The 26,500-nt window shown below is 47.4% G+C and overlaps 1 protein-coding gene across 5 annotated transcripts in view; it reads left to right on the forward strand.

Annotated features, from left to right (window-relative positions):
- Nucleotides 1-26,500, forward strand: part of Arhgap28 (Rho GTPase activating protein 28) — a 163,330-nt gene that overhangs the window by 104,228 nt on the left and 32,602 nt on the right. For 4 of the 5 annotated variants that reach the window (XM_004853213.3, XM_021265228.2, XM_087194822.1 and 1 more), the window contains 4 exons: nt 10,473-10,565; nt 17,114-17,203; nt 22,420-22,504; nt 25,055-25,197. In XM_004853213.3, the coding sequence (XP_004853270.1) occupies nt 10,473-10,565; nt 17,114-17,203; nt 22,420-22,504; nt 25,055-25,197 (411 nt within the window). The remainder of the gene's footprint in view (nt 1-10,472; nt 10,566-17,113; nt 17,204-22,419; nt 22,505-25,054; nt 25,198-26,500) is intronic. The other variant, XM_087194824.1, reaches the window with a different exon arrangement.

A 26,500-nucleotide genomic window follows, 5' to 3' on the forward strand; every position in this document is an offset into this window, starting at 1 on the left:
CACGCCGTAGATCCCAAGATCTCCTCCCCTCTTCCAGCTCTGTGGCTGGACCCTGCCTGTCTCTGTGTGCGCCTCCCCCTCCTCTTCCTCCTCCCTCGCTTCCCCTTCTTCTCCTTTTTCCTCTCTCTCCCCTCCCTTCTTTCTCATCCTTCCCACTCTTTGTATCCTTCTTCAGCCTCCTTCGGCTACTTTAATTGAATAAGTACCGAAAGTTTTCCATTTCCCTTTCTTGGTTGGAGATCAGTCATGGTAAGATTCATAAGGAGATTTTGTGTTTGCCTTAGACATTGGAATTTGAGCCAGTGAGGATAGAAATTCAACAATTTGAAAAATAGATATGGAGAGGATGATCGTTCTTAATTTTTCCTTAATTTGTTAATCTTTTTAAAATTTTAATTTTCTTAACTTTTAAGGTTTTTTTAAGATTTTTCTTTTTTTTCTTTTACATATAGAATTCCATACTCAAAATCATTTTCCTTCAGAATTTCAAAAATACTTTCCATTTTCTTCTCTCACATAACCATCACGGTAACAGCTGTGGAAGTTTTTGTGTTTTATTTTTATTGTTGGGAAACCAATTTTGCACAACCCCCTCTTGGATTTTTGAGATAGGGTCTTGCTCTGTAATTCAGGCTGGCCTTGATCTCTCAACAGTCCTACTGCCTCAGCCTCCCAAGTGCTGGGATTATAGGCATGGGTCGCCGCACCTGGCCCACCAGTTTTACATTAAAAAAAAAAATCATCTTGGTTGGTACTAAACAAGTCCTTCAAATATGAGACCAAATTCATTCTTGAGGCTCTGCATGTTTTCATAGAACATTTATAAAATGGGTTTTTGTATCTTCCATTTTCTCAGTGGTCTGCTGGAGCCCCTGTTAAATTATCACTGAGCCTCCACATTTCTTAATTGTTCCTTTATATTTTCCAAGTTTTTGTGTGCATTTTTCTCCATTCTTGGACATCTCTTCAATTTCATTTATTGTGTCAGTAACTTTACTATGGTTTAATAATATGACATTTGATTTTTTTTAAACATAGCAGTCATAATGCCAGTGCACCCTTCTGTTAGCAGAACACCCTTTATGTTAGCAGTCTGTTCTCGTTTCTTGGCTGCAGTAGCCCCCAGCACTCATGGGCACTAGCTAAACCTTACATTCCAGAGTTCTCCTTGAGTTACCGTCTCCTTCAGGTGACACATTTATTTTTACCATCATCATTTTCCTCTCTCTGTTGCCATTGCTGAGTTGATTTTGTTTCTTGGGTGTTGGCGTAGGTCTCTCATTGGACAGATGCATCTGCTGGATTAGCACAGGTAATGACTCTGCTTCCCATACAGTTGTGTAGACCTGTTCCTTTGAAGAACCCCCTATAGACAGGATTCTGGGCCATGTGAGTAGTGAGGTCTCTTGAGTTGCCACACTTCATTTCAAGGCACATAAATAAGGTATCAGGGTCACACTGACAGACGTCCTCAGTAACTAGACTTCAGTTCCTTTACAGGCAAACCAAACTTCCCTTTGTCTTTATCCTTTTAGGAAACCCCAAACCTTCCTTCTGTCTACAGCCACCACACCATTAACCAAGACAATGGCCAAGCCCACCAAGGAAGGTGGTCACTCTGTCGCCTGTTCTTCTCAGAGAAAAATGGCCTGCCTGGTCTCTGCTGAGGAAAGCGTTTTTCAGTTTCTCTGGCCATTGTCTTCGAGTTGGCGATGCCCCCTATCTTTTTATTTCCTTCTGGATATGAGCCTTTTCTGGATCAGTGTGTATCACCCACCATTTTTCTCTTGCGCCTTCTCTCAGGCTGAGGTTTTCTTCTCCCCTTATCAAACTATTCTTGCTGGATTTTTTATCTTCCAGGAACTTCCTCCAATTTCCATTGTCTAATGGAAATGTTGAGTGGTGTCTAGATCTACTCCTTTAAAAAGATCTTTCTTTTGACAGAGTTATTTGCAGGGAAAGGAGAAAGTGGTGTGTGCATTTTGTTATCTTGATCCAATTTCCTTGTGCTGACTTTTCAATAGGACTTTTCTCTTCATAAATAAATCAGCTTTATTCTCCTTTATTACAAAGGTAATACATTAGTGGAAACAGAAGACATCCAGGCAAGGTGAAGAATAACAATTTCCATAGGCCCAAATAAATTTTATGATTTCATTAAATAGCCAATAAATTTAAAATTTCCATGGAGTGGGGCCGGGGATTTAGCTCAGTGGTGCCACCGCCTGCCTCAAAAGCTCAAGGTCCCGAGTTCAATCACCAGTACTACAAAAAAAAAAAAAAATTTCCATGGAGTCCTTACATAAAGAAATAGAATAGTTAGCCCTTATTTTAGCAGAGCCATTGTTCACTAAATCAAATATGCTAAGTCAATTTTAGGGTACATAGTACATGGTCTACAGTACTATCCATCCTGAGCAGAATTCTAGTACCCAAATACATTTTTCTAATATTCAGAAGATGCAAATTAAATGTCCTTTTCAGTAACACATTTAATTGGGAAAAATAGTTGATCTCATTTATCTCCAATTTCATAATTTATAAGCAGGTAGCTAAAGGTGAAACTGATTTACAACTGATCGTATAAATCTATCGTCCAATATGCATCTAAAAGTGTGATTGTATCACTTCCATACACATTTGACTCCAGGTAACAGCAAACCCCAAAAATCCTGAGTCACACAACTATTAGTTTGTTTTTCTCTTTTAAGAAGTGGAAGGGGGGTGATCCCTTTTCCTAACTCACATCCAGCTTCCTTCTGTCTGTCTTGTCTTTCACATGCACCCCTCATCATTGTCTGTCCAGGCCAGGTGGCCCACAGCAGGCCTGTCTTCACCTTCTTGGCAAATCCTGGGACTGGTGTCATGGTCTCTGATGTCACTTTCCTAGAAACCTCACTCAGTAGAATTCCAGTTGTTCCTCATTGCCCAGAGCTATATGCTTCAGCTACAAGGGAGGGTGAGATATGGGTTCTTTTATTTAGTTGGATATGAACCTTCCTGAAAAAAATCAGGATACCCTTAAGGAAATAGAAGACTGGATTTGGGATACATGGCTGACAGAACTTGCACAAAGGACATGTTTGTTATGTCCCTGGCATCTCATGGTCTCCCAGGATCAGCTGACAGTGACTGGACACGATGGTCAGTGACTACACAGCCAGTCATGGCCAGGGCTGTTTCCACAAATTGGTATGAATGGACGTATTATGCATAATACATGAATCATTGCACAGTTACATTGGGGAACTTCCTGAATAACAATGGACTTTTATTTTTGTCACTACTCAGATGATTCTCATTGTTTTTCAACCCTTGTTTTGAAAGAAACCCTGGATAGAAGTGGGGAGAGCATCAATATTCCTCTGCAGAAATGGATAAAGAAAATATGACATTGACACACAGTGGAGTACTTTCTGACATAAGGATAAACCTGAGTCATTTACAGAAAAATGGATGCACCTTGAGATCATAATGTTAAGTGAAGTAAATCAGACATACAAGTGCAAATATCACATGGTTTCCCTTGTGTGAGAAACCCAAATTATAGAAGAAGAGCAAAACAAAAGATAAATAATAGGAAGCAGAGCGATGGCTCTTTTGCAAATGTGAAGAAGATTGAGAGGTGGAGGGAGAGCATCATGGACAGCAAACGTACTAACAAAAACCTGAAAAAGAAACTGGCAACTGGAGAGGTCAAGTGAAGGGAACCTGGTGTAAGGAGGCTAGAAAAATTCATTCTTCCAAGGCCTTCAGGAAGACCTGGTGGAGGCTACCTAGTTCCTTGAAACAGTGAAGAAAAGGGAAAGGCTTACACTTGGGAATGAATAATTAAATAGTTATGCCCTACTGCACTTCCAGTAATAAAACTAGCATCTGCGGCTGCAGCCACGCGAGGAATCCAAACCAACGGAGGTCCTGTGCTCGTGGCCGGGCGTGTAGTAGAAGATCTCATGCTACCAAGATCATTTAACTCTCACCACTGGATGTACTTTGAAGTTCCATCTGTTTTCCAAACACAGACATCTAGCGGGAGTCAGCACCGTACCATTGCAGGTGTGGCTCTCTTAGGGAAGCAGCACCGTGGCCTCTTAAATGTGTAGCAGTCGGGGGAAAAGTGTGCTATGCAGCAGAGCAGGTAAATAAGTCTTTCTTAGAGGCCACCATGCCCACTGTGTATGGATTTGTATTTGTTCAGTTGTGCCGCTGGGATGGGCGCCAGGACTTCGCGTGTGTGAAATGCGTGCTCTCCCCGTGAGCCGAGTCCAAGCCCGCCCACCACCTGGTCCATTTTGCTGCACGGTTCCAAAGAGTGCTCGCCTGACTGTAATCCCAGGAGCTCACTCAGCAGCAGGCCGCCTTTGTCTTTGTGCCATGTTGTGCAGAAGCTGGATCTTCCTTTGGAAGTGGTGCCCTGCGCGAAGCCCGAGCTCTGGGAGGTCGGATGGATGGCCCCTAGCCCTCTTGGACTCCTGGCAGCAGTGAGTGCATTTCTGCTATTGCCTGTGTGCTTTTCCTTCCTTTTAGCTCGATATTCTTACCCCTTCCTGTCCGAGGAATGGGGTTGCTTTCTGCTCCTGGAGCAGCCCCTGAGCACCCGATCCGATGCCCACAGTGAGGAAGATGATGGCGCTGGTGGTGATTTTAGCTCCTGTCCATCCTGCCTGTATTTCCTGCAAGGCAGCATCTATGGATCTTGATTGTCCAGAACTGGCTGGCTCCAGATCGCTTTGTGATGGATTCGGCCTTGAGGCCTGGCCGTGGGCAGCCTGTGTTCCTGCTGCTCTTCTGCTTCTTAGGCCAGGCTGGGCCCCAGAGGGAAGTAGGGTCACAGACCCCAGGCGCCGTCCTTCTTTGCAGATCTGACCTCTCGTCATCTCATCTGCTTCCCCCGAAAGCTTGACTCTGGGTGAGAGGTCTGGCCTTCTCTGTCACGTTCGCAGCAGGGGTCTTCGAGTTTGGGGTTGTTTTCTCAGTGAGACACGTGACCTGAGGAGTTCCATCCCCTCCGCCTTCCCCGAGCCCCTCACAGTGGGCACTGCCTGGCCCTCAGTGGGAAGAGGGTGCACCTTCCCCAGCATGGGTTCCAGAGCCGCGTGCTGCCCTGACTCAGCCTACTGTGGTGACTGCCTCTGCCTCGCCACACTGTTGAGAAGCAGAGCCCACCTTCGGGGAGAAGCTGGCGGATCACACCACGCCCTGCCTTGGACTCATGGACACAGCCAGGAGCAGAGAACAACCGGGCTGCGGGCTCCACGGGGTCAGACGCTGCCCCCCGCTTGCCCTGTCACCTTCAGGGCCAGGCAGGAACTGTCTGTCTCCAGGCAAGGAGGGGACCCCAAGGAGGGGGCAGCGTGGGGAGGGGGCTGCTCCAGGCCATTCACATCTCAGCTTTTATCAGGTGTCATCCAGCCCTGGACTCTCGGTAGCCTGAGCTCCTGTCTTTCTTTTCTCTTTGATCATTTTGTCCCCATGCTCAGCTTTTACCTTCTTCCAGACCAGAGAAAACACAGTAGTGACAATTCGTAGATGTCCCCTGTCTGTGATATTGGGGGTGGGATTTGGTGCCCCAAGGGCGTGCAGGTACCTTTCCTCCCGGACTGGGTTTTTTCGTTGGACAGCTGACTTCACATCTGGCCAGCAGAGAGCTGTAAGGGCTGGAAAATAGATCTGTCCCCATTTTCAGGTCCGAGCATCAGAAGGGACATGCAAGTGTAGACCGTTATAAAAGGGCATCCCGTATATGTGCTGGTTAGATGCGTGCTTCTCAGCAAACACTTGTAAACTGGGTTTTAGTGGATGTCGATTTAAACATCAAATCTGTAGTTCCTGGTTTGCTCCAGTGTTGGGTTCCCCACATGGGGTCACAGGTTTCTTGGGACTGTGACCCAGGAGCAGCCACGCCCACGCCTGTGATCCAGCGCCAGGGAGGACGCCCAGGACAGGCGCCGGCAGAGTCCTCTCCCGAGGCAGCCACGCCAGCAGGGCTGCTCCTCTGAGACTCCCAGGGCCCGGAAGCTCACGCCACCCGGGCTCGTTCTACAGCAGAGATGGGCCCCAAAGGGCAGGAGGTGCTCAGCTTCTGCCGCGATGTTCTCAGGGATGGGAGCAGTGATGCAGCCCGGGCAGTCGGGGACCTGACAGTTACCAGCTGCCCTCGGGAGCCACCCATGCACCTGGCCCCCACAGCCTCCCACAGGAAGGACCACACTTCTAGGTGTGGGGAGTCAGCCCCATCCAGCTGCCCTTTTATCTGTTCTGCCCCTCAAGAAGCAATGGTCAGAGCAGACTTCGTGGGGCGTCAGGAGGGGGCCACGGCAGCATCACCAGCCCAAGTGCCTGGCACTGCAGCACCAGCAGCAGAGTGAGCACACACAGTCCCTGCACACCAGATCTCAACAGTTGAGCCTAGAAACAAGCTCAGTGCACAGTCGGAAGCAGTGACGATGGACAGAAGGAGAGACACGGTTGCTCACAGTCCTGGGTAGGATGACAGCTGGCCGTTGGCTAGGGGGTGTTTGTTTTCCTCTCCACTCTTGGGCATCGATCCCAGGATCTCCACACTGAGCTACGTCCCCACTTCTTTTTTTCACTTTTTATTTTGAGATGAGGGCTTGCTAAGTTGCCCTGGCTCGGCTCAAACTGGCAGCGCCCCGCCTCAGCCTCCCAGAGTGCTGGGATTACAGGTGCGCACCAGCATAATAGCCTTTGAGTGAGTGTCTGGGAGATGATTTGCACCTGCCCGGAGAATATGAATGCACCCAGTGCCGTCCTTCATGTGCTCCCCACCCTGCCTTTGGCTGTGGCCGATGTGTCCCAGATGTGTCCTGTCTGCAGCCCCTCCTCACGGTGAACCCTTTGGGTGTCAGGGAACCCTGCACCGCCTGGACCCCGCCAAGTGGGACTGGGGGTTTCTCCCACACCCCCACCCCATACCTCCCTGCCCCACACCCCTTGGCCACCTGGCTTTCCCTCTGCTTCTGCATAAGCCCCCTTCATGGCGCCTCTGATGGTCCATCCCGAGGCCAGCTGGTGCAGACCCTCCTGCGACTCTCCAACCACACCCCGGGCTGCTCTCCAGTTTCTAGGATTCAAACCCAAGGACAGACGCTCCTCACTCAGTGGGTCCCTTCTGCTAAACCCACCCTGAGTGGGAAATGTCACCCAAAATGCACCACGCTCAGCACGCCTGGTGCACACCCTGGCTGAGCAGCTCATGCAGCCCAAGCACCCAGAGTGTGGGTCACCTCTGCTCATTGTCCAGGGTCCCAGGGGACTGGGAGCTAATCAGACCCCACCGCGCCAGCTCCGGAAAAGACCTAAGTGCAAACTCGCCAGACCGTTTCTACTGAAGGCCCATCACTCTCATGCCATCCTGAGGTTGAAAACTGAGTGGAAGCATTTTAGGAGAAAGACAAGGGAAGGCCAGGAAAATGAGAAGACCACAGAGAATAGTCAAAGTCTCTGCCTCCAGGGTCACACGTGCCACTGAATCCTGCCTTCTCGCAGCCTCTAGCCCTCAGAGCATATCTTGGAAAAAACATCTCTGAACACTAAATGCTCATATTCAAAACACATATAAAGCTTATGTTGACCAGTATGAAAGTACAGGGCCCTAAATCTGCTTCCTTCTGCAATCTGTGGACATGGGGCCATTTGCTTTTTACTGAGAAGTCTAATGGTCTCTAAATCCTACTTCTTCATTTATACCCCACTTTCACTTTTATGTTTCTGGAAGCTTTTTCTTTATTGCTGAGACCTGAAATGTCATCAGGACATGAAATTATCTTTTTTCCCCCACTGTGCTCAGCACTCGGCCTTTTCTTACTGAAAATGATTCCTTAATTCTGAAGGTGTTCTTCCTGTGATTTCTCTATATTTTCTGTGCTTTTCCTTTCATTGCTTGGGTTAAATTTACCTATTTCTTGAGTTGTTTGTTATATTTTCCATGGTTTTCTTTGTTTCTTTGTTCTGTATCCTAGGAGATTTTGTCTACATCACTTTGTAGATCCTTAATTCTGATTTTTGCCATGAAGGATTACAATTTAGCCACTATTAGGTTTTGATTCAGTTTTTAAATTTTAATTTGGATTTTTTAATCATACTGTTCCTTCACAAGAACTCTTCTATTTTCTTTGATTTTCCTTTCTTCTTACAGTTTTTGATTTATGGCCACAATAGCCACTCTAATCTCTCTGAAATCACAAAATCATTATAAGCTTTCTTCTCTCAGTTATGTTTCTACCAGAAGATATATCAATACATTTCTTTTGTACAGAGGTCGATTTTCTCCAGTGGTTGCTGACCCTTGATGACTGATTGGCATCCACGCATGGATTGAATGGGCTAATTGATGATGTAAGACCTCGTATTGCCCCCTCTCTGCCATTATGTAGACGTTTTCCCAAAGGCCGAGCTCTTGAATAAGAGGACTGGGCTGACTTCGGATGCAGTGTTGTGTGCACAGTGTGTGAATGCAGGTTAGTTAATAGCACATGCATGGGCACACACATGCAGTCTTGGTCCATTTGTGTTGCTGTAGCAGTGCCACAGCTTGGCACACCCATACATTGGTGGGCAATGTATGAAGAACAGAGGCTTATGTCTTACAGCTCGGGAGTCTGGAATGTCCAGTATTGAGGGCTGGGCTGGCATCTGGCAGGAGCTCTTGAGCTGCTTCACCCCATCATATTTGGGATTTGGGCGAACCCCATGGTGGAAGATGGTCCAACACATGCTTTGGGGGGACCCACTCAAACCACAGCCCCCCACACACACACCTTTCACACCAAAGAGGGCAGAGCCAGTGTCTTCACTTCTGCCCATCTCACACAGAGCCGATGTTTTCCTTGCATTCTCCATCCGTGCCTTTCCCAGAGCCCAGGCACAATCTGGCAGCAAGGTCTTTTTGGTCCCCAGCCTGGACAGCTGCCTGGAATCTTGCCCAAGAAGGCAGTGAGCATTTTCTGGTTTAAGCACAGCTCCTGCCTGCTGCTCTTGACACAGGGCCAGTGGCAGGCCTGTCCGCCCCCTCATAGAGACGACATTGTGTGACCCATGAGTTACACTGGCAGGGCCCATGGATTCGGAGATGTTTGGTGACTGTATGGTCCGCAGGTCTCTTCTTTCCTGAACAGCAGTGTCATCCTGGGCCATCCTTAGGCTGAGGATGCCTCCACCGTTATCAGACAAACACTTTCCAGGGTCTCCTATCCATTTCTGATCTGTTGCAGGATACAGTGTTCGTTCTAGCACTGCCATGGGGCCGGTTCTTAGTAAAATGCGCTCCATACTGAGTGACAGGGCAGGCTTAGTCTCCAGCCCAATCCAAGCTTCTTCTGCTTCCTCTTGAGCATTATTTCCATTTAGAAATAGATGTGCATCGTCCTTATTAATATAGTATAGAATTTGGGGGAGGGGTTGAAAACACAGAGAAATAAAATTTTAAAAATAGTGTTTCCTAAGGTCTCATGAAACAGTTTTTAATTTCAGTAATATCCAGTATGTTTAATTGTTCAAAGAATTGCTTCAACCATGGGATGTACTATTTGCTTCTCATTTGGGGAAATGTGTTTATTAAAAGTGCTACTAAATCTTAGAGTTTATGCACCAGGCTTTGTGTCTAGTCTCCAAACACACTTCTGCATAATGAAAGTCAGAGCTTTCTCAGTATTCACTGAATGGGAAAGAAATATTTGGTTCAGTCCTAGTTATTCATGAGGTAATTAAGCTAATGTATTTCCAGCTTCCTAACTAAAGAATAACCGTTCTTGCTGTGAACATATAATAAACTATTCCAAAATAGTTTTGTAAGTAAGGTCTGGTTTTAAAAGGCATGGTTTTATCAGGAAGTCACATCATTAGGCAGTTACAGGTTTATGTTTCTTATAAAAAATAGCCCAAGGTAGGAAGGCAGAGGCTGCATGGCTGCTGTAGCATGGCTCTACCAACCCGTCCAACTTCCCATTCTGCTCCCTGTGGCACACGGGCTAATTCTTAATGGTTACAGAGTGTCCAGGCATCTCAGGCACAGAGCCATGTTCCCTGAACACGCACTGACAAGCTCACTCTGTCCACTTCCACCAGAAAACACCCCACCAAGCAGAACGCATTTTCCCCGTATCAGATGTCACCATCGCAGGGCCACACAGTCTTTTCAGCTGCACACGGGACCTTGGAGAAAAGCCATGATATTCATAAGTCAAGAGAAAGGAAAAGGAAAGGAAATTTCAGCAGGCAGCTAGCAGTGTCTGCCTCTGAGGCCAAGTCTGTGGCAGTGCGTGACACTATGCGGATCAGTATGGTTCTGGGTGAGTCCGAAAGCTAGGTCACCGGTGCCAGCTGTTGGCCCTGTGTATCTCTGCACAGCTGGCCACAGTCGGCTCCAAATCCCAGAATCATGCACTGTGGAGCACAAGGTCACATGCACAAAGATAAGCTTGCATGACAATGGCTTCTATTTCTTTCATTAGCCGGATGCTTCTTGTGACGAGCATACCACGCAGCTGGATGGCACCCCGGAAGAAAAGCAGCTACCAGAAGTCATCAACACAAGTGATCCAATGGTAAGTGATGGAAGAGAACCTGAGGGTAGGGGTGGAAGAAGCCATTTCTCCAAAGACAGTATGCATAGCTGGAAAAGTGAACAGTGTGATTAGGATGGTTGAGCAGCACGGCTGTCAAGGTACCTGGCTACCTTTATTCAATTTGTAAGAAAAATACACAGCTGTGAATGGCCTAATGGGTTGATCCACAAATAACTGCATATCCTAGGCTATAAAAATAATACATTAGGAACGGGATGATTGCGTTACCCTTTTGGCATATTTAGTGTCTTTACTTTTGTTTTGTTTACAAAATTCTCTTGGAAGTGTTAGTTCCACCGAGTAGCAAGTGTGCCTGCTGTGGCGGGCGTCCCAAATGTTCTGCTCGTCGGTGCGGGGGGACACCAGTCAGTCACCCTGGTGTCCAGTCCCTCACCTCCCCACAGTCCCACTTACCCGGAACCCTGGGCCAAACAGGCCAAGGACAGCATCTGGCCTCAACCGAGGCTCAGCAGGGCAGGACAGCACCTTGTGCCACATCTGTTTCTACTTGCAGCCTTGTTCTTAGCTGTCTTTTCTCTCCTTAGGTAGAGTTATGTCGCATATTTTTCCATCTTCATGTCTCCTTTCCTAACTTCCTCCCAGATAGAAAAAAGGTAACGCAAATTCCAGCAGGCTCTCTCCTCCCTGCTGTGGTCACTGGGGAGAAACTGACTCTGAAGTGGTGGGTGGAACACAGGGTGGCCACCCACCCCCCAGTCATCTTCCTTCAGCATCCAGGAGGCCATGGGAGTTACTTCCAGAATCCTCTGCACTTGCTTTCAGCATTAGGTGGCTTTGGGAGAAGAATCCACATTATTCCCAGAGCCTCTCTCTGACCGGCACTTGCGTGAAGGCTGCTTCTGATTTTTTCCACATTTTCCTCCATCTTGGTGATCCTGCTAGGCTTTAGGACAAAGAGCCTTGCTCAACTGGTTTAACTCCCCCTTTTCTCAGTTTTTATCCCTCTTGTTGACAGCAATAATATCAAAGCTCCTTCTTTGGATCCTAAACCTTCCACAGCTACTTATAAAAACAAATCACCTCCCTCTCTCAGGAATATGCTGTGAGTTTTCCTCTGTCAAAATCATGTTAGGTCTTTCCTTGCCTTTTACAATGGGCAAAAGATTTGACCAAACACTTCTCCAAAGAAGACACGTGGGTGGCAAATCAGCTCAAGGAAATATGCTCAGTAGCATGAATGATCCCAGAAATAAAGCAAAGAAGTCACCATGGGAGCCCTCAGCCCCTCGGAGTGGCTAACAGGACAGGCTAACCTGCCTAGCAGAGCCAGGGACCAGAGCAGCTGGCACCATTACACACTGGGAATGCACCTTGGTTGGTCCACTTTGAAAGACACTGGACAGTTTCTGAAAATGCTAAGGGTGTGCACTCACCGTGAAAGCCGGCATCCCACTGGCAGGAAGTGCACAGCCCCATGGAGACCGTCTGCAGCTGTCTATAGCAGCGTCGTTTGTAGCAGCACCAAACTGGGAACAACCCAGATGTCTGTGTGCAGGTAAATGAACAAGGGCTGGGGCTCCGCACCGTGGAGCAGTGCTGAGCCCACGTACGGGCCTCGGAATAATCATGCCGTGTGAAAGAAGCCAGACCAAAAATTCCAATTTATACAAAATGATGGAAGAAGTGGACAAATCCAGAGTGAGGGAAAGACCAGTGATTTTCTGGGGCTCTAGGACGGCTGAGGAAGGGAGGGAAGGACAGACCCTGAAGGGACATGAGGACATTTTAGGGGATTGCTGCCTTTTTTCATTATCTTGACTACAGTCAATGTTCCATAGACATTGTATGCTTTGTGCCCATTAAATATCATAGCTTCACATGCAGTTAATGTATGTTGGCTATATCTCAATAAACAGGTTAAAAAGAAGGCCATATAAAGTTTTGTGATTTCACTAATAGCCAACATATTTATTTGGCAGTAAACTCCTTGCAATAAAAGAATAGCTGCTCATTTACCTCATGAGGTGGGTCTTGGACCCCAAGACACAATTGCTGCTGGGTCGGGGCACCTACACCCCATCTGCACTCACCAGGGGCCTGGCCTGCCCATCACTTTTTATTTAGATAAAAGAAGACATTGTCCTTATGTTCAGTCGGTATAAATGCAACATTCAATGGCAATGTTAGCTTATTCAAAAGGCAAAGTGATCAATCTAGTTTATTTCCAATGGCTTCAGTGAAAATCAAATAGCTGCGCTTGCTATTGATTCATAACTCACTGCACAATACAATCACACCATCTGCTAGAAATCCTCACTTACATCTGTGCTTGCTTCTTACCAAAGAAAATCTAGGGAACCTTGAGTTAAACAAGTAGGAGTTTGTGTTAATCGCAAAATAAGAAACTGATGATGGGCAAACCAAGCCTGGCACAACCGCAGACAGACACAGCAGCAGCTTCTCCGGCAGCCTTGTGACCTCTTCCTGTCCACGGTGCCACTTCTGACGTGCACCTGCTGGCAGCACCATCCCTGCTGCTGGTTCTTTCAGGAGCCTGTGCCGATGGGCTGTTTTTAACACAGAACCTCACCTTTCCCGCAAAACCTACACAGTGCAATTTCTCATATTTTTCATTGACAGACTATGACACCCTTGGTGTAGGACATTGTGTCCTTTTTTCCCTTTCCTCTTTTAGTTGTCAGAATCTCATTCCTTGTGGGGTTTTTTTTTTGGTACCGGGGATCGAACTTGGGTCCTTGAGCTTGCGCAGCAGGCAGCGAAACCACTGAGCTAAATCCCTAGCCCTAGAGCCTCATTCCTTTACAAAGAATCTTCTCCTGGGTTTTTTTGTTTGCCCTCTGCACAACTTTTTGAATTTTATGAATTTTGAGCGTGGAATTCTGAACTTGCCCATGGATCTGTCCACATTTCCTTCATACTTACCAGTGTGCAGTGGGTTCTTTCTGTAAGAACTGTCCTTCGATTTCTACACATTTTCTTCCATTAGGTCTTGAATTATTTTTTCTTCCCATTTCCTATGCCCCATACTTCAACAACACATATGAAACACTCACTGGTTTGCTTTAATTGGCTTCTAGTATTTCCTAACTTTTCTCTCCTGTGGTCTGCTTGGCCTGTGTCCTAGCTTTTTTCAACTTTATGTTCCAGATCAGTGATTTTTATCTCAGCCATGATTGTATTATCTCTTTTTGTCAAATTCAGCAAACGTAGTCTCATTTCTGAGTTACTCATTGTTACAATACTGTATTCTGATACAAAGCAGAAATAGGTCTTTCAATCTTTCTGAAGGTAAGAATGAAATCGTTTTTCAGAAATCAAATTATTTTTAAATTGAGGCAAATTTTTAAAAGTAATAAACACATGTACTTTAGGTGTGCGATTCCATTTGTTTTAACAAAAGTGTTCACCCAGGTAACGAGAGTCAACCAAGACACAGAGTAGGTCCACTGCCTCTGAAGCCTCCCTCAGGCCCTCCTGCATCCACGCCTCCCTCTTAGAGTCCACAGCCCTGCCACGATTTCCGACACCCGAGGTTGCTGTCATCTTCCATACAGGTGGAACTGTAAATATAAGATGCTCTTTTGTGTCAGTTTCTTTCAATCATAATCATGATTTCAAGATTCACCTACCTGTCGCATGTCATCCTTTTGCAACCAATAATATCCCACCATGTAAATACGCCAGTGTTGGTGCATCTGTTCACCAGAGGGCGGGCATTTGGAGTCTTTCCAGGTTGGGGCCACGAACGTTCATGCAGCATAAGCGATGTGCATCCTCATTTCTCTTTTTAAATTCTTTTTAGTTTATGAAAAAATAAAAATTTCATAATCAAATAACAAAGGAGTAATAATAGTTATTAGACTGTGTCTCATCATCTTCAAACCAGTTACTCACTCTACAGGACATCAACCAAAAAGATTCTTGCAAAGAAGAAGCACACAGATAATTACACTAATCTTTCTTTGCAATGAACTAAAATACACTAGTAGTATAAATGAACCAATTAGCATATACATTGAAATATTTTTAAAACAGTGGAATTTGTAATTTGGGAAAGTATTTGAATTTCTCCCTATTTCCTATTTATCTCTCTTCTATTTTGTTCTTTATTTGTGTTTCTCATAAGAGAAACAACGTGATATTTGAGTATGTGTCTAACTTATTTCACTTAACATCATGTTCTCACGTTGTCTCCATTTACCTACAAATGCCTCAAGTTTTTCTTTCCTTATGGCAGTGTAGTACTCCACTGTGTATAAATACACATTCATTCATCTGTTGATGGAAATACACACGGTTTCTGAGATTTAGCCATCATGAATTGTGCTGCTATAAACATCCCACATGATTCCGATTATTAGCAAACATAGCCACAGGCAGCCTATCCTCCATCCCTCTTCCACTCAGTGAAGGATAATTTCACAGGTAAATCCAAAGTAACTGAATTCTGTGTTTTAAAAAACTGAGGCATAAAGACAGCAACAAAAATAGATTTTTATGTACATCCTGTACCTCTGAGGGTGTTGTCAACAAAGCCTCAGTCTTCCGGGGTAAGCTCACAGCGAAAAATAACAAACACCATGTAAATATTTTTTGGTGTTTCCAGTATGAAGTGGATATACATACTTAGTGTTTTCCAGTAATTTTCTACACGTAAAGGTTTTGTGTGGAGAGCACGTTAGCTTTTGCATGTGTGGCGGTAACGGCCCACATGGTGACGCATCCACCCTATCGTGAGTCCACCTGGTCAGGAAACCACACGGATGCCAGGCTTTAGGGGAGGAAGCACTCTGAGGAAGACAGGGCCCTAGGAGTGTCTGCCTGTCCAGCTCCGAGGCTCTGCGACCCCATCCTCCATCCCCACTCAGCCACAGAGGAGGGTGACAGTTCTGCCCAAGACCACCCTGGGAGAGGGCAGAGGGTCCTCAGGCAGGAGGAGTCTGCTCTGCAGCTCCCTGGGACCAGTGCTCTGCACACCTGGACTGTGTGAATGTTTTTATTGATTCACAAAGGAAATTATGATGTTTTCTCTGCAATTCAGTAGATGTATTTTTTCAAAAAGCCAGCATTGTTGGTTTTGTGTCCTGCAAGTATGCAGCCTGCACTTCATGGAGTGTGAGGGTTATGGGTGGGACACACCTGGCTGAGAAATCAACCGGGCAGGGAGAGGATGCTCCTGTCTTGCTTGTGGGCAAAGCTGACTCCATTTTCTTTTCCTCTGTCTTCCCCGAGGCCTCTGGGCCTCCTGGCCCCAGACCCTGCGCTCATGCTGGGACCCAATCCTCCACCCCGGGGAAGTTTTCAGTTTTATTTGGACTGAAGTGTTCCTTGGACTGTATTTCAAGACAGTCTGCCTACTTAAGGAAGGGGAAGTTTTCGTGGTTTCTAGTATTGCAGATATTTCTTAAATGTTCTCCTGGGTCCCTTTCTTACCTTTGTTCATTCTTCATTCTTCATATTTTTCTCTTCTTCTCCTGTAAGTCATCTTTTAGGTAAAGGTTTTTATCTTACCAAACCAATCCCATTTGCTTTACATCTAGAAATTGCTGTCAATTGTCAGCTATGGAATTCCTTTCTGGTTTCCAATGTTTTTAAAAATCTGTTCCTTGAAATAAAATCTGTGTTTTCCTGCCATTTGCAGTGATTTGGGGTAGGAAGGGAAGCAGATGATTACTTGCTATCTTGATTTAAATTTCTTGTGCTAGTTCTTTGGTTATATTTGTTTCTTGAAAGAAAAGATTTTTGTTCGTCTCATAAAGGAATTCATACCATCTGTACAAAATTGAGAAAATATGGTCAACCGAAGTGAAGGATGACAAGTTTTAAAAGACAAATTATTCAATGTTTTCATAAATATTATATATTCAATTTTGCAATAAATTTCCTTTAGGAATGGAAAGAGTATTCATGCCTTCATTTCAGTAGGGTCATTGTACACTACAGCCAAAAAAAAAATTCTCTTTGAAAGTCTTTCTCAAATCTGTTTTATGAGTGGAAGACAAAAATAACTGGGTACCATGCTACTGAGTTCCACCCCACCCCGCCAAAAAATCCTCACGGATCTTTCCAGAAAATGAATAAAAGGCAGTGAGATAAACCCGGTTCTGGCTGCGTGTCATCCAAAGGCAGGTGGCCTGGGTCTGACCGGCAGCCGCAGGACACCCTCCTAGCACAGACATGACCAGGGCTGGTCTGCGGTCTCGGCTCTCCCCGCGGTGCCTGCGAGCCCTGTGCGCAGGCGACACCTGGCTGCAGGCTGCGAGCCAAGGCCCTGTCCTGTGCACAGCGTGGCCCACCTCTGCTAAGCCAGGAGAGCCCCCCAGCTAAGGCGGCATTTCAACCCAGGCACCCCCTTGTCCCTTCCCCCTCTTGGCTGCAGACAGGCCTAGAAACAGGGGTTTCAACTTAACGCCTACTCTCCGGAAGGAGCCCAAGGTGGTGCTGAGGAGGTGAGGTTTGTGGGGAGCAGCGGCGGTGTCCGGAGGCAGTGCGGGAACACCCCGGGAAGACCCCCGGTAAGAGCGTGCTCTGGTCTCCCCGTGTAGCCGCAGGATGCGCCTCTGGACAGCCCTGCCCTGTGCAACGGGCCGCGGGAGGAGGAGGGGAGCCTTTCGGACCCTGGGAGCAGCTCCACGGTAAGTCCCCGTGTGGGCACAGTCGCGAGTCAGGGACAACGTCGAGGACCAAGGGTGTGGCCCCCGGTGTGGGAGGATGGAGGCCGTGACTTCTCAGAGAGAAATGGGGCGCAGAAATCCACGAGGGTGACGCAGAAACAGGCTGCCAGACCCCGGCCTCCGTACAACCTGGACGGCGGGGCCTCTGGGCTCAGAAACCTTGGTTCTCTGAGTCTAAACCTCCCGTCCCTCGCCTCCAGTGGCCCCGAGAATCCCCGCTGCCCAGTGTCTCCGGGCCGGGCTCTGGCGGGGGACACGGTGACCTCAGCCCAGCAGACAGGCGGCAGCCCTGAGAGCAGGGAGGCGGCAGACGGCCGGGTGGAGGTGACACTTCAGGTGGTGCCGGGGCAGTGGCCTCTCCCTCTTCCTCCTGTGACGCAGGTTACCCAGCCCTCCCGTGCCTGGCCCACTCCCAGGACACCGCATTTTCCTGGGGAACAGCACTGCAAGCCCCTGTAGATCAGCTTTCTCGTGGTGTTTCTGGCTTTGGGGTTATGGGTTGCTTTGCTGTGTAGTTAGTATGTGAGAAGAATAGAATAATGCGGGGGGCTCACCAATGAGTAGCTTCTTAATAGCTACAGGTTATGGCATAGATGCTCTGAGGGAACCCACTGTGCTGCCCCCCGGCTTCAAGTCAAGCTTTTATTCCCCTCCATAAGGCCGCGCATTGAGTGGAAAATGAGTGCGAGCATCTCTGTTTAGAGCTCGTCTCAAACCCACCATCTTTATTAATGAAAACAAGTCATTCACAAACTCTCCCGTAATTATTAAATGCAACAGTTCCCTGCATTGGCCGGGAGTGGTGGCATACACTTGTAATCCCAGCACTAGGGAGGCTGATGCAGGAGGATCACCGTCAGTGTGAGGCCAGTCCGGGCTAATCGTGAGTTCAGGACCAGCCAAAACAACACATTGAGACCTGACTCCACCCCCAAAGGAGCTCCCTGCATCCCATCTCACGCAGCAGTGACGTGTCCCCATGACAAAGGGCTCCAGCTCTGAGCCCTTGGCTAGGAGCCTTTATTTTCCAGCACAGCTGGTGGCAGCTGTAAGCCTAAGACTCATCCGCTCGCCTCAGCCTGAGCTCTGCCTGCCCTTCCACCTCTTCATGCCTGTCTGGCACTTGTGGGTTTTGGCCTGCAAACGGCTGTAGAATATTTCTACTCCTTTCTTCCAGCCGTGTTTCCAGAGCAGGGACTCACCGTCCTCGTCTGTGCTGCTGAAGCAGTGTCAGCCGCGCCCTCTGCCCATCCTCACCAGAGCTGCGGGCTGCAGTGTTTCAGCTCCCTGCAGTTCAGTGCACATGAGAGCTCCGGCATCCTCTCCTCTCCACGGCATCTCTGGCTCTCCCGCAGAAGCAGCAGCACAGGACGGGGGCTGGGGCTCATGTGCCCCTGAGTAGGGGCTGTAGGACTGTCTTGTGATGGTGTTGCAAAGACCAGGGGACAGGCTTGCCTTGTTCTGTGGGTTTTTCCATGGCAGCCCCGTGATCTCAATTTTACTTCTAATAAGACTGCTGCTGGTTTTGTTTTTCCATTTATTCACTCTTGGCTGCTAGTTTTGCCACATCTTTGGCTCGTTTTGTCGTTCATTCAACAAATCCTTATTGAGAACAGACTGTCTGCAAATAAGATTCTTGGAGGTTTGCGGGTATGAAACCAAGCAGGTGGCTGTGGTGGCACATGCAGGGAGAGTTGTCCTGGGTGTGCTAATTACCCAGAGTCCACTGTTCCTTTGCTGGGACCGAGGCAGGAAAGCAACAGAGGGCTCCAGAGGGCTCACCTGACCGGCACCAGTCTCCAACTTGACTTGCCTTGGATTCCTTGGTTCTCAGAACATCTTTCTTTAGAGACCTTGAACATTCTGCTTCGTTGCCACAGCAGCCCGCAGATGCCAGCTGGACCCCCTGCACTTGTTCTGAGAGTACTGCAGGCTTCTGGGCAGGGGGCCACGCCTGAGGCCCAGGGCTCCTGGTTACAGGAACCTCAGGCACCGAGGTCCTTTCAAGGGGTGGGGTTTCCAGAGACTCAGTGTCCAGGGCTGTGGGGCTATTGGCTTGGACAGCGATACAGGTAGATCTCTCCGACCAGGGTGAGTCCCAGGGACACCTGAGCGTCATGGCCAGGACTTCCCCAGCCTCAACGCCTTGCCCTATTGGACCTGGGGCTGTGGGATGCTGGGAAGGAGATAACCCAACTTGAGCTTTCCCAAAGGAGTAGCCTTGACGTGACCAGTAGCATTTTTCCACCTTTTACCTGTTTTACCTGTTCGAATGCCCTCTTTGTGATAGGTAGAATCCCCACAGGTGTAGGGCCGGTCTCTGGGGCTGGTTTTTGAAATCTGTCAGGATCAGCTCACTCTCACCAAAACCAGCATCAGTTTCCTTTTTCTCTTCTAAAAAATTGTTTCTCCCACATGAACTTAGGAAAAGGTTACAGCTACCCCTTTAACCATCTCAGTAGGACTTTTCTTCCAATGTTTCACCATGAAGTAGAATAATTGTTACAGGTTTCTGCACCTTGTAATTGCTGTAATCTGGAATGGAGGTTATATTATATCAATGATCACCCAGCATCTATTGAAGTGAGTGGATTCAACCGTGGATTTAACCCCCTGCAGATCAAAAATATTTTTAACTTGTACCTCTGCTGAATACGTACAGACTTTTTTCTTTGTCATTATTCCCTAAATGCTGTAGTATAACAGCTGCTTAGACTGTGTTAGATATTATTGTAAGTCCTCTAGGGATGATTTGAAGTATTTTGAGGATGCATGTAGGCTATACACAAATACAGCACCATTTTCTGGAAGGGACCTGAGTGTGCAGACTTGTGGTCCACTTGGTTCCTAGAACCCCTCCTCATGGATCCCGGGAGCAACTGCGTAAACCTAGGCTTCTGGCCTTCTTGCCTCAAAGCTCGAGGACCATTGGCAGGCAGCCTGTTCCCCTCTCTCCGTCCTCACCACACGATTCCCCTGTGTTGACAGGAGAGTGCTCCTTTGCCTTATCCAGTTTTGCTTCTGCCCCTTATGACTCTAGGCCTCAGTGCCTTGCCTGGCTCTCAACCCCTCCCATAATGTGAATGGACCTCTTGATTAACTTAATTCTCATATTTTTCTAATCCCACAACTGAACTCCTAGCACTCCAGTGTCCCCGTGATTTTTCGTGCTGGAATGCTTCAGATACACCTGCACCTGAAATTCCTGCAGTGTCTCCAACTCTAGTCCAGTGCTTTCACCTGCATCCTGTGCTTTTGTACATCCTTTCTGTTGTCCCCTGAGGTCGAGATCCAGTTCAGCCGCTTCATCTGGAGCAGCCTTCCAGGCAGCCCTCCCCCTCCTCAGCCTTTGCCCGTGGTGCAGATTGTGTTATGAAATTAGCCCTCAACTGGATTTCGTGTCTTTTAACAATGTGCCACAAATGCTCTTCTGTTCTCCCCGTTGGAAGTAGCTCAAGAGCAGGGATTATCCTCTGATTTCTGTCCTTTGGTAATGTCTGCGACATGATGCTTCTCATCGGCACAGTCGGCTGCTGCAGGCCAGCAACGCAAGATACAGCTCCACTTCAGATTAAGAAATTGACATTCAGTAGGTTCTCAAATTCCAGACCTTCAGCATTATGGGCTAGTCAATTCACAGCTTCTGGATTCTCAGAAGAGCCTTCTCTCCCACAGCGAGTGCCTTGGCCGTCTGACAAAGTATTCCTTTGTGGGAAAACTTAAAGGAGCCACTGAAAAGTTGTCCACTCCTTTGAAGGATTTTAATGCATGGGTGTGTTAGACAGCTTTCTGTTACTATAGCAAACTCTTGAGGGAGGCAGTGTATAAGGAGGAGAGGTTTATCTTGGCTCAGGGCTTAGGGGGTTTCAGGCTCTGTGGGCTGGCCATGTTGTTCTGGGGCCATGGTGGGCAGGGCATCGTGGTGGAATGCAAGATGGGGTGGCTGCTCCCCTCGGGGCAGCCAGAAGCAAAGAAAATAGGAATAAGAGAGGTTGGGGTCCCCGTGTGCCTTCCCTCCAAGCTCACAGCCCAGTGAGCGCCACCTTCCCCAAGCCCCAGTGCTTAGGGTTCCTCCAAGCCAAGGGCCTCACCTGCCCATGTGCTCCCAGGAGACGCTCCAGATGCGGGCCACAGCTGTGGCTCACCTTCATCCTCCTGTGGAGGTTTGTGGCGCTATGAAAAGTCCCACTGACCAAGAGCAGAATGGCCCCACGTTCTTCTTTCTTCTTTCACTCATTATACTATTTGGGTATCCATGTTTTCATAAGCGGCCATCTATTTGCATGCTGTTCACACAGTCAAAAGTGTATCATCTCCTTTGAAATAAAATAGGAATAAAAAGAGAACACAAGGCTCCAAATTTGAGAGTTCCTCGTGCAATTTGTAGCACAGGATAAAAGATCTGTCATGAAGCAGGTGTTCAGTTCTTGCTAAATAAATATGAGAATGAAAGAAACCACATCAGGCACTGGGAGGGGGAAATGAGCACATTTTATGTGTGAACAGCAGGTAAAAGATTCTTGATGGGATAGCGGATTTCATTGTCACACCATTCACGGATGACTTCCACCGTAACATTTATAGGACTCACCTATACAACCTGGGTAGGATTTCTGTGTGATTTTCTTTACCAGTGCCCATCCAGAGTGGCCATGCAGGACTTTGCAGAGAGACACTCAGCTTCTGATGTGAGGGCAGAGTGTGCCATGCTTGGGCAGGATTCTGCAGAAGAGACGTGAAAGATAATTGAGAGGGAGCTAAATTAGGAAGCATCATTTGTGTTAGTTCTTATCGCTCTGCAGTGTGCACCGAGGGACTGTGGTAATATTAATATAGCTGAGACAATATGCATCGAGTTTGACAAATAACATCATTATCAAATTATATGACATCAAGCATTGTCATTTGTACAGCTTAGCAAATGTAGGCCAGGGAATATTTAAGCACTATAAAGGCTCAGCTACACTGACCCAGATGTGGTTCCCTTTTGAGAACCCTGGGAGCTCTCCCTGTCTAAACTGAATGCAGAAACAAAGGAAATCAGTGGAGGCCACCTATGAAATTACCGAATGGGTCTCCTCGTGAGCAGAGCTCCTGCATAGTGCAGTAGAAGTCAGACTGTCGTGAGGGCAGGCTGCATTTGGTAAGCTGCTGTGTGCTCATCTCCTTGCCTGCAGTCGATCCTCGGGCCCATCCCGGATGTACCCATCCACGCCAACGGGTCCACGGAGCCGGGGCAGGCTGTTCCGAGCACGCTGAGCGGTGAGTGTCGTGGCCGCCACTGTGTGTGCGCTGTCTTCCGCTGTTGTTCTGACACCCAACACAGTGAACAGGGAGTATCTTTGGTACGGTTTATTTTAATATATTTTAAGCTGATACATAAAACATCAACTTGCCCATATCAGTGGGGCACACGTGCCGGTATGATGCAGGCAGACCCCGTGCGATGCTTACATCAGGTTGGACCTCTCTGTCCCTCGAACCATTTCTTTATGGCAAGGCCCGATCAAGCCTTTCCCCCAGCTTGTGTAGTTGTCATTGTCATGGAAACCCTCCTGTGCCCCTGCACCACTACCCGTGACCACCCTCCTTTCTCCCAGGAGTGAACTTCTGAAAGCAAAAGTGTGTTTTTCTCCCCGTTATGAGTCCACGGCATCCAGCACCCATTCTGCCCACTCACCCAGGACACCCTGCTCTGTCACTCGAGATAATCCAGCCAGGCGAGGGAAGGGGCCCTTACCTCCTCCCCTGCAGTCACACCAGGGGAAGCTGCTCAGCTGGGCAGTGAACCTGCAGCTACCCTGAGCAGCTCGTGACAGCAAGGGACAGGGCCAGCTTGGGTCTGGGCCCCTCCACGGGACAAAGGGGCTCCCTGGACGGGCTCAGAATGGGATCTCACCCTTCCTGTGGGCCAGATGCTGCAAGCCATACTTCTGTGCTTGCCCTGTTTCCCCCACATTTGTGAACTTTTTTTTCGGTGTCTGTACATTCAGCCACCACAGCAGCAATCAGCTCCTGAGCTGATGAGAAGGCTCTGAAGTCTACTGTGCTGATGGCTGCTGATTCGAATATACCAGAAACACTGATTTGTGCACTTTAGATTAACTGGTAAATTGGATGGTGTGTGAATTGCATCACAATAAAGTTAACACCAGGAAAAAGGAAAACAGAGAGGAGAACTCACCAGGAATTATTCCATGTCATTCTGCTTGCTAGTGTACCACAGTGCACTCAAATCTTGCTGTTAAAGGAGAGAAGTCTAGGCATGGTGATCCTGCACTCAGGAGAGCCACCTGTTTAACCTCTGGTCTCACAGAGTCTGTGCCTAGGTCCTTGCGAAGTTAGCCTACTATTTAATAACGTTCCTTCATCTGCTTTGAGGGCAGGTCTCCATATTCCCACTAAAAAAGTATACCTCTACCTTTGCCATTCTCTGAATTCTTACTGTATCCACTTATTACACTTTCAATTAGTTCAGACTTCTTAAATCTGCTGTCTTATCAATTTCTTCACTCAACTTTGAAGGTAAAATGAATTAAATCTTTTAATTCTGCTATTTGTTCCTTTTTTCCTATTTCATCACACAGTGTTCATAGAAGAGGCGAAAGTGAGAGTATTCTTTCTGTAATCAAATATGAGTAATTCTTTAGTTTTTTGAGGAATAAAGAAATGTATATATACACAGTGGAATATTACCCTGCCATAAGGAAGTATAAATTTTGGTCATTTGTTGGAAAATGGATGCACTTCCAGACCAAAATGTTAAGTGAAATAAATCAGACACACAATTTAAATATTGAATGGTTTTTCTAATATAAGAAACCCAAAGTATAAATAGTAAAGTCCAAAATTAAAGCTAGATAATAAGAAACAAGGAGACAGATCTTTTGCGAATGGGCATGGGGAGATGGACATTGAGGAAGGAGGGAGGGAGGGAAAATAAAATGAAGTGAGATGTGTCCTGTACACGCACCGATCCCCACGGTGAATGTAATCATTGTGTGCTGCAAACATGGACTAGCAAAAATAAAAGATATGAGTAATTATTTACTTGGCATATGAGCAGTTTCACCACACAGTAGAACAAAATGACAAGCCAAAGGCAGAAATCAGAGAGCAGGGTGGCGCACACACTTTATGAATCCCTCTGGTTTGGGTCAGAGCTGTGCATCTTCTGTGTAACTTTCAGGCCAGCCGGAGAGAAGAGCTTCTGTGAGGCACTACTGGGCGCAAGTCCACTTTTCCTAATGTGTGTCCTGCAAGTCGGGGGCCAGCATCACATGACACCAGTTCCAATTAATTCACCTGAGCAAACTCGCAGGAGCTTCTAAATTGAATGGAAATGAATCGTAAGAGGCAAATATTCCACAGTTTTAGGGGAGAAACACAAAAGAATAAAGTAGAGAGGAAAGTTAGCAGGACCTCCCCTTCCTTCCTCTTGGTCCCCAAGAACAATAACACTGAGTCTAATGGAGTTTAATTAAGAACATAAGGATATATAGAAGTTCCCTGTTTAGGGGCTTTGGCTGCAAATAATTATCAGCAGCAAACTTTCTGAGACATAAAAATCTAACATTTAAAAAATCAGATGAAATGGAGAGTTTGTTTGGCTGCTGATAGAAATGTATTCACGTCAAGTTGGATCTCACTGTGTGCTTGCCTCACTGAACTCCTGGGGGAGCTGATGCCTGTCTCTGGATGTAAACGTCCTCATGTGCTTGTGGGTCACCTTGTGAGCCTTTTGTGGCTTTTTACAGTAAATAGTGTTTTTTGAGAGGTATGTTACATACCCTACATCTTTTTTTTTTTGAGACAATGACTATCTGGGAAAGAACATTCCAGCAGAGGCTGAGGAGCTGTCCTTTGAAGTGTCATACTCAGAACTGGTGACAGAGGCTCCAAAAAGAAACAAATTGAAGAAATCAGAGATTAAGAAAGAAGACTACGCTTTAACTGTAAGTACAACCCTTCGCGATCATTCTGGTAACTTTCTGGAACTTCTCTATGGGCCAAACTGAGGACTTAAAAAAAAAAAAAACTCTGTCAGTACACAGGCCGGGCATGAGCACTGCCTGCCACATGTGGGTATTACAGGAGCAGCATGTCTTGAGCCGTGCCCAGCCTACCTGGCTCTACCTAGCACCCCTGTGTGGAAAACAAGTTATGTACATAAACCCAATCCCGTTTCACAGACTGGGTTAGTCAGCTTTCCTTTGCTTTGAAAAACATCTGAGATAACTCAGCCTAAAAAGAGGAAAGATAGATTTGGGTTCACAGTTAGTGGGTTCAGCGTGGTCAGTTGGCCTACTGTGTTTGGGAGGAGCGTGCAGCAGCAGACCACATGTGGAACAAGCTGTTCACTTCAGGGTGGGCAGGAAGTATATTGAGAAACAGGAAATGGCCTGGGTCCCGGTATCCCCTGCATGGCCACGCCCCCAGTGACCTTACTTCCTCCTACTAGGCCCCGCCTCCTAAAAGTCCCAGCAGCTCCCAATAGCCCCACAGACTGGGGACCAAGCCTGCTGCACAAAGGCCATATAGATCCCAACCACAGCACAGAACTGGGGCATCAGCCTGGCTTGTGAGTGTTCTTGCACTTCACTGGTGAGTCAGTGCAGACACTGACTGTGTGTACATCACACATCAGAAGGGGCGCTGCAGAGAGTCAGAGTCCAAGAAGGGAGCGTTCAGAGGGCAGTTGCTAAGAACTCAGGAGACGCAAGAATTGGTGTCACCACAAGACAGGCCAGTGGGACTACGCACCCTGTTACCCTGAAAGCCTCTTCCTGTGTGTCTGTGACAGTGTGTCCTAGAAGCCCGACCTGGAACTAGGTCACACGCATCTATTTGCTGTTCATTAAGTAAACAGGTGTTTGCAGAATTTATGACCTGGAGACCTGCATGTCCTCTGCTGATTGAACTACAGGCTCCATGCTCAGGGCTTGGGCTGTGTCAGAGCTAGAGAGCAAGTAAGTCCTCAGGAGCAGGCCTTTCACACCAGGTGGCCTGGACTGTTCCAGACAACCACTCTGAGATGGAGGAGAGGAGAGGGAGGACTCACTAGGACCCACCGATCCCTGCCCTGATGTGGAGCCAGGGGCTGCAGCTGCCAGGTGGACCCTGGCTAAGTCATGTGGCCAAAGGCCCAGAGGAACAGGATTTCAAACCTGTGTGTCAAAATCCCAACCCTTCCTAGTCTCCAGGAAGTCCCCACACTGGAGGGCACAGTGACTTTCCAGGACGCAGAGAGAAGCCCCG

Source organism: Heterocephalus glaber, unplaced genomic scaffold (genome assembly GCF_053883595.1).
Source record: "Heterocephalus glaber isolate CG9 unplaced genomic scaffold, H.glaber_assembly_v1.0 deba00000331, whole genome shotgun sequence".
In the NCBI taxonomy this organism is placed as follows: domain Eukaryota; kingdom Metazoa; phylum Chordata; class Mammalia; order Rodentia; family Bathyergidae; genus Heterocephalus; species Heterocephalus glaber.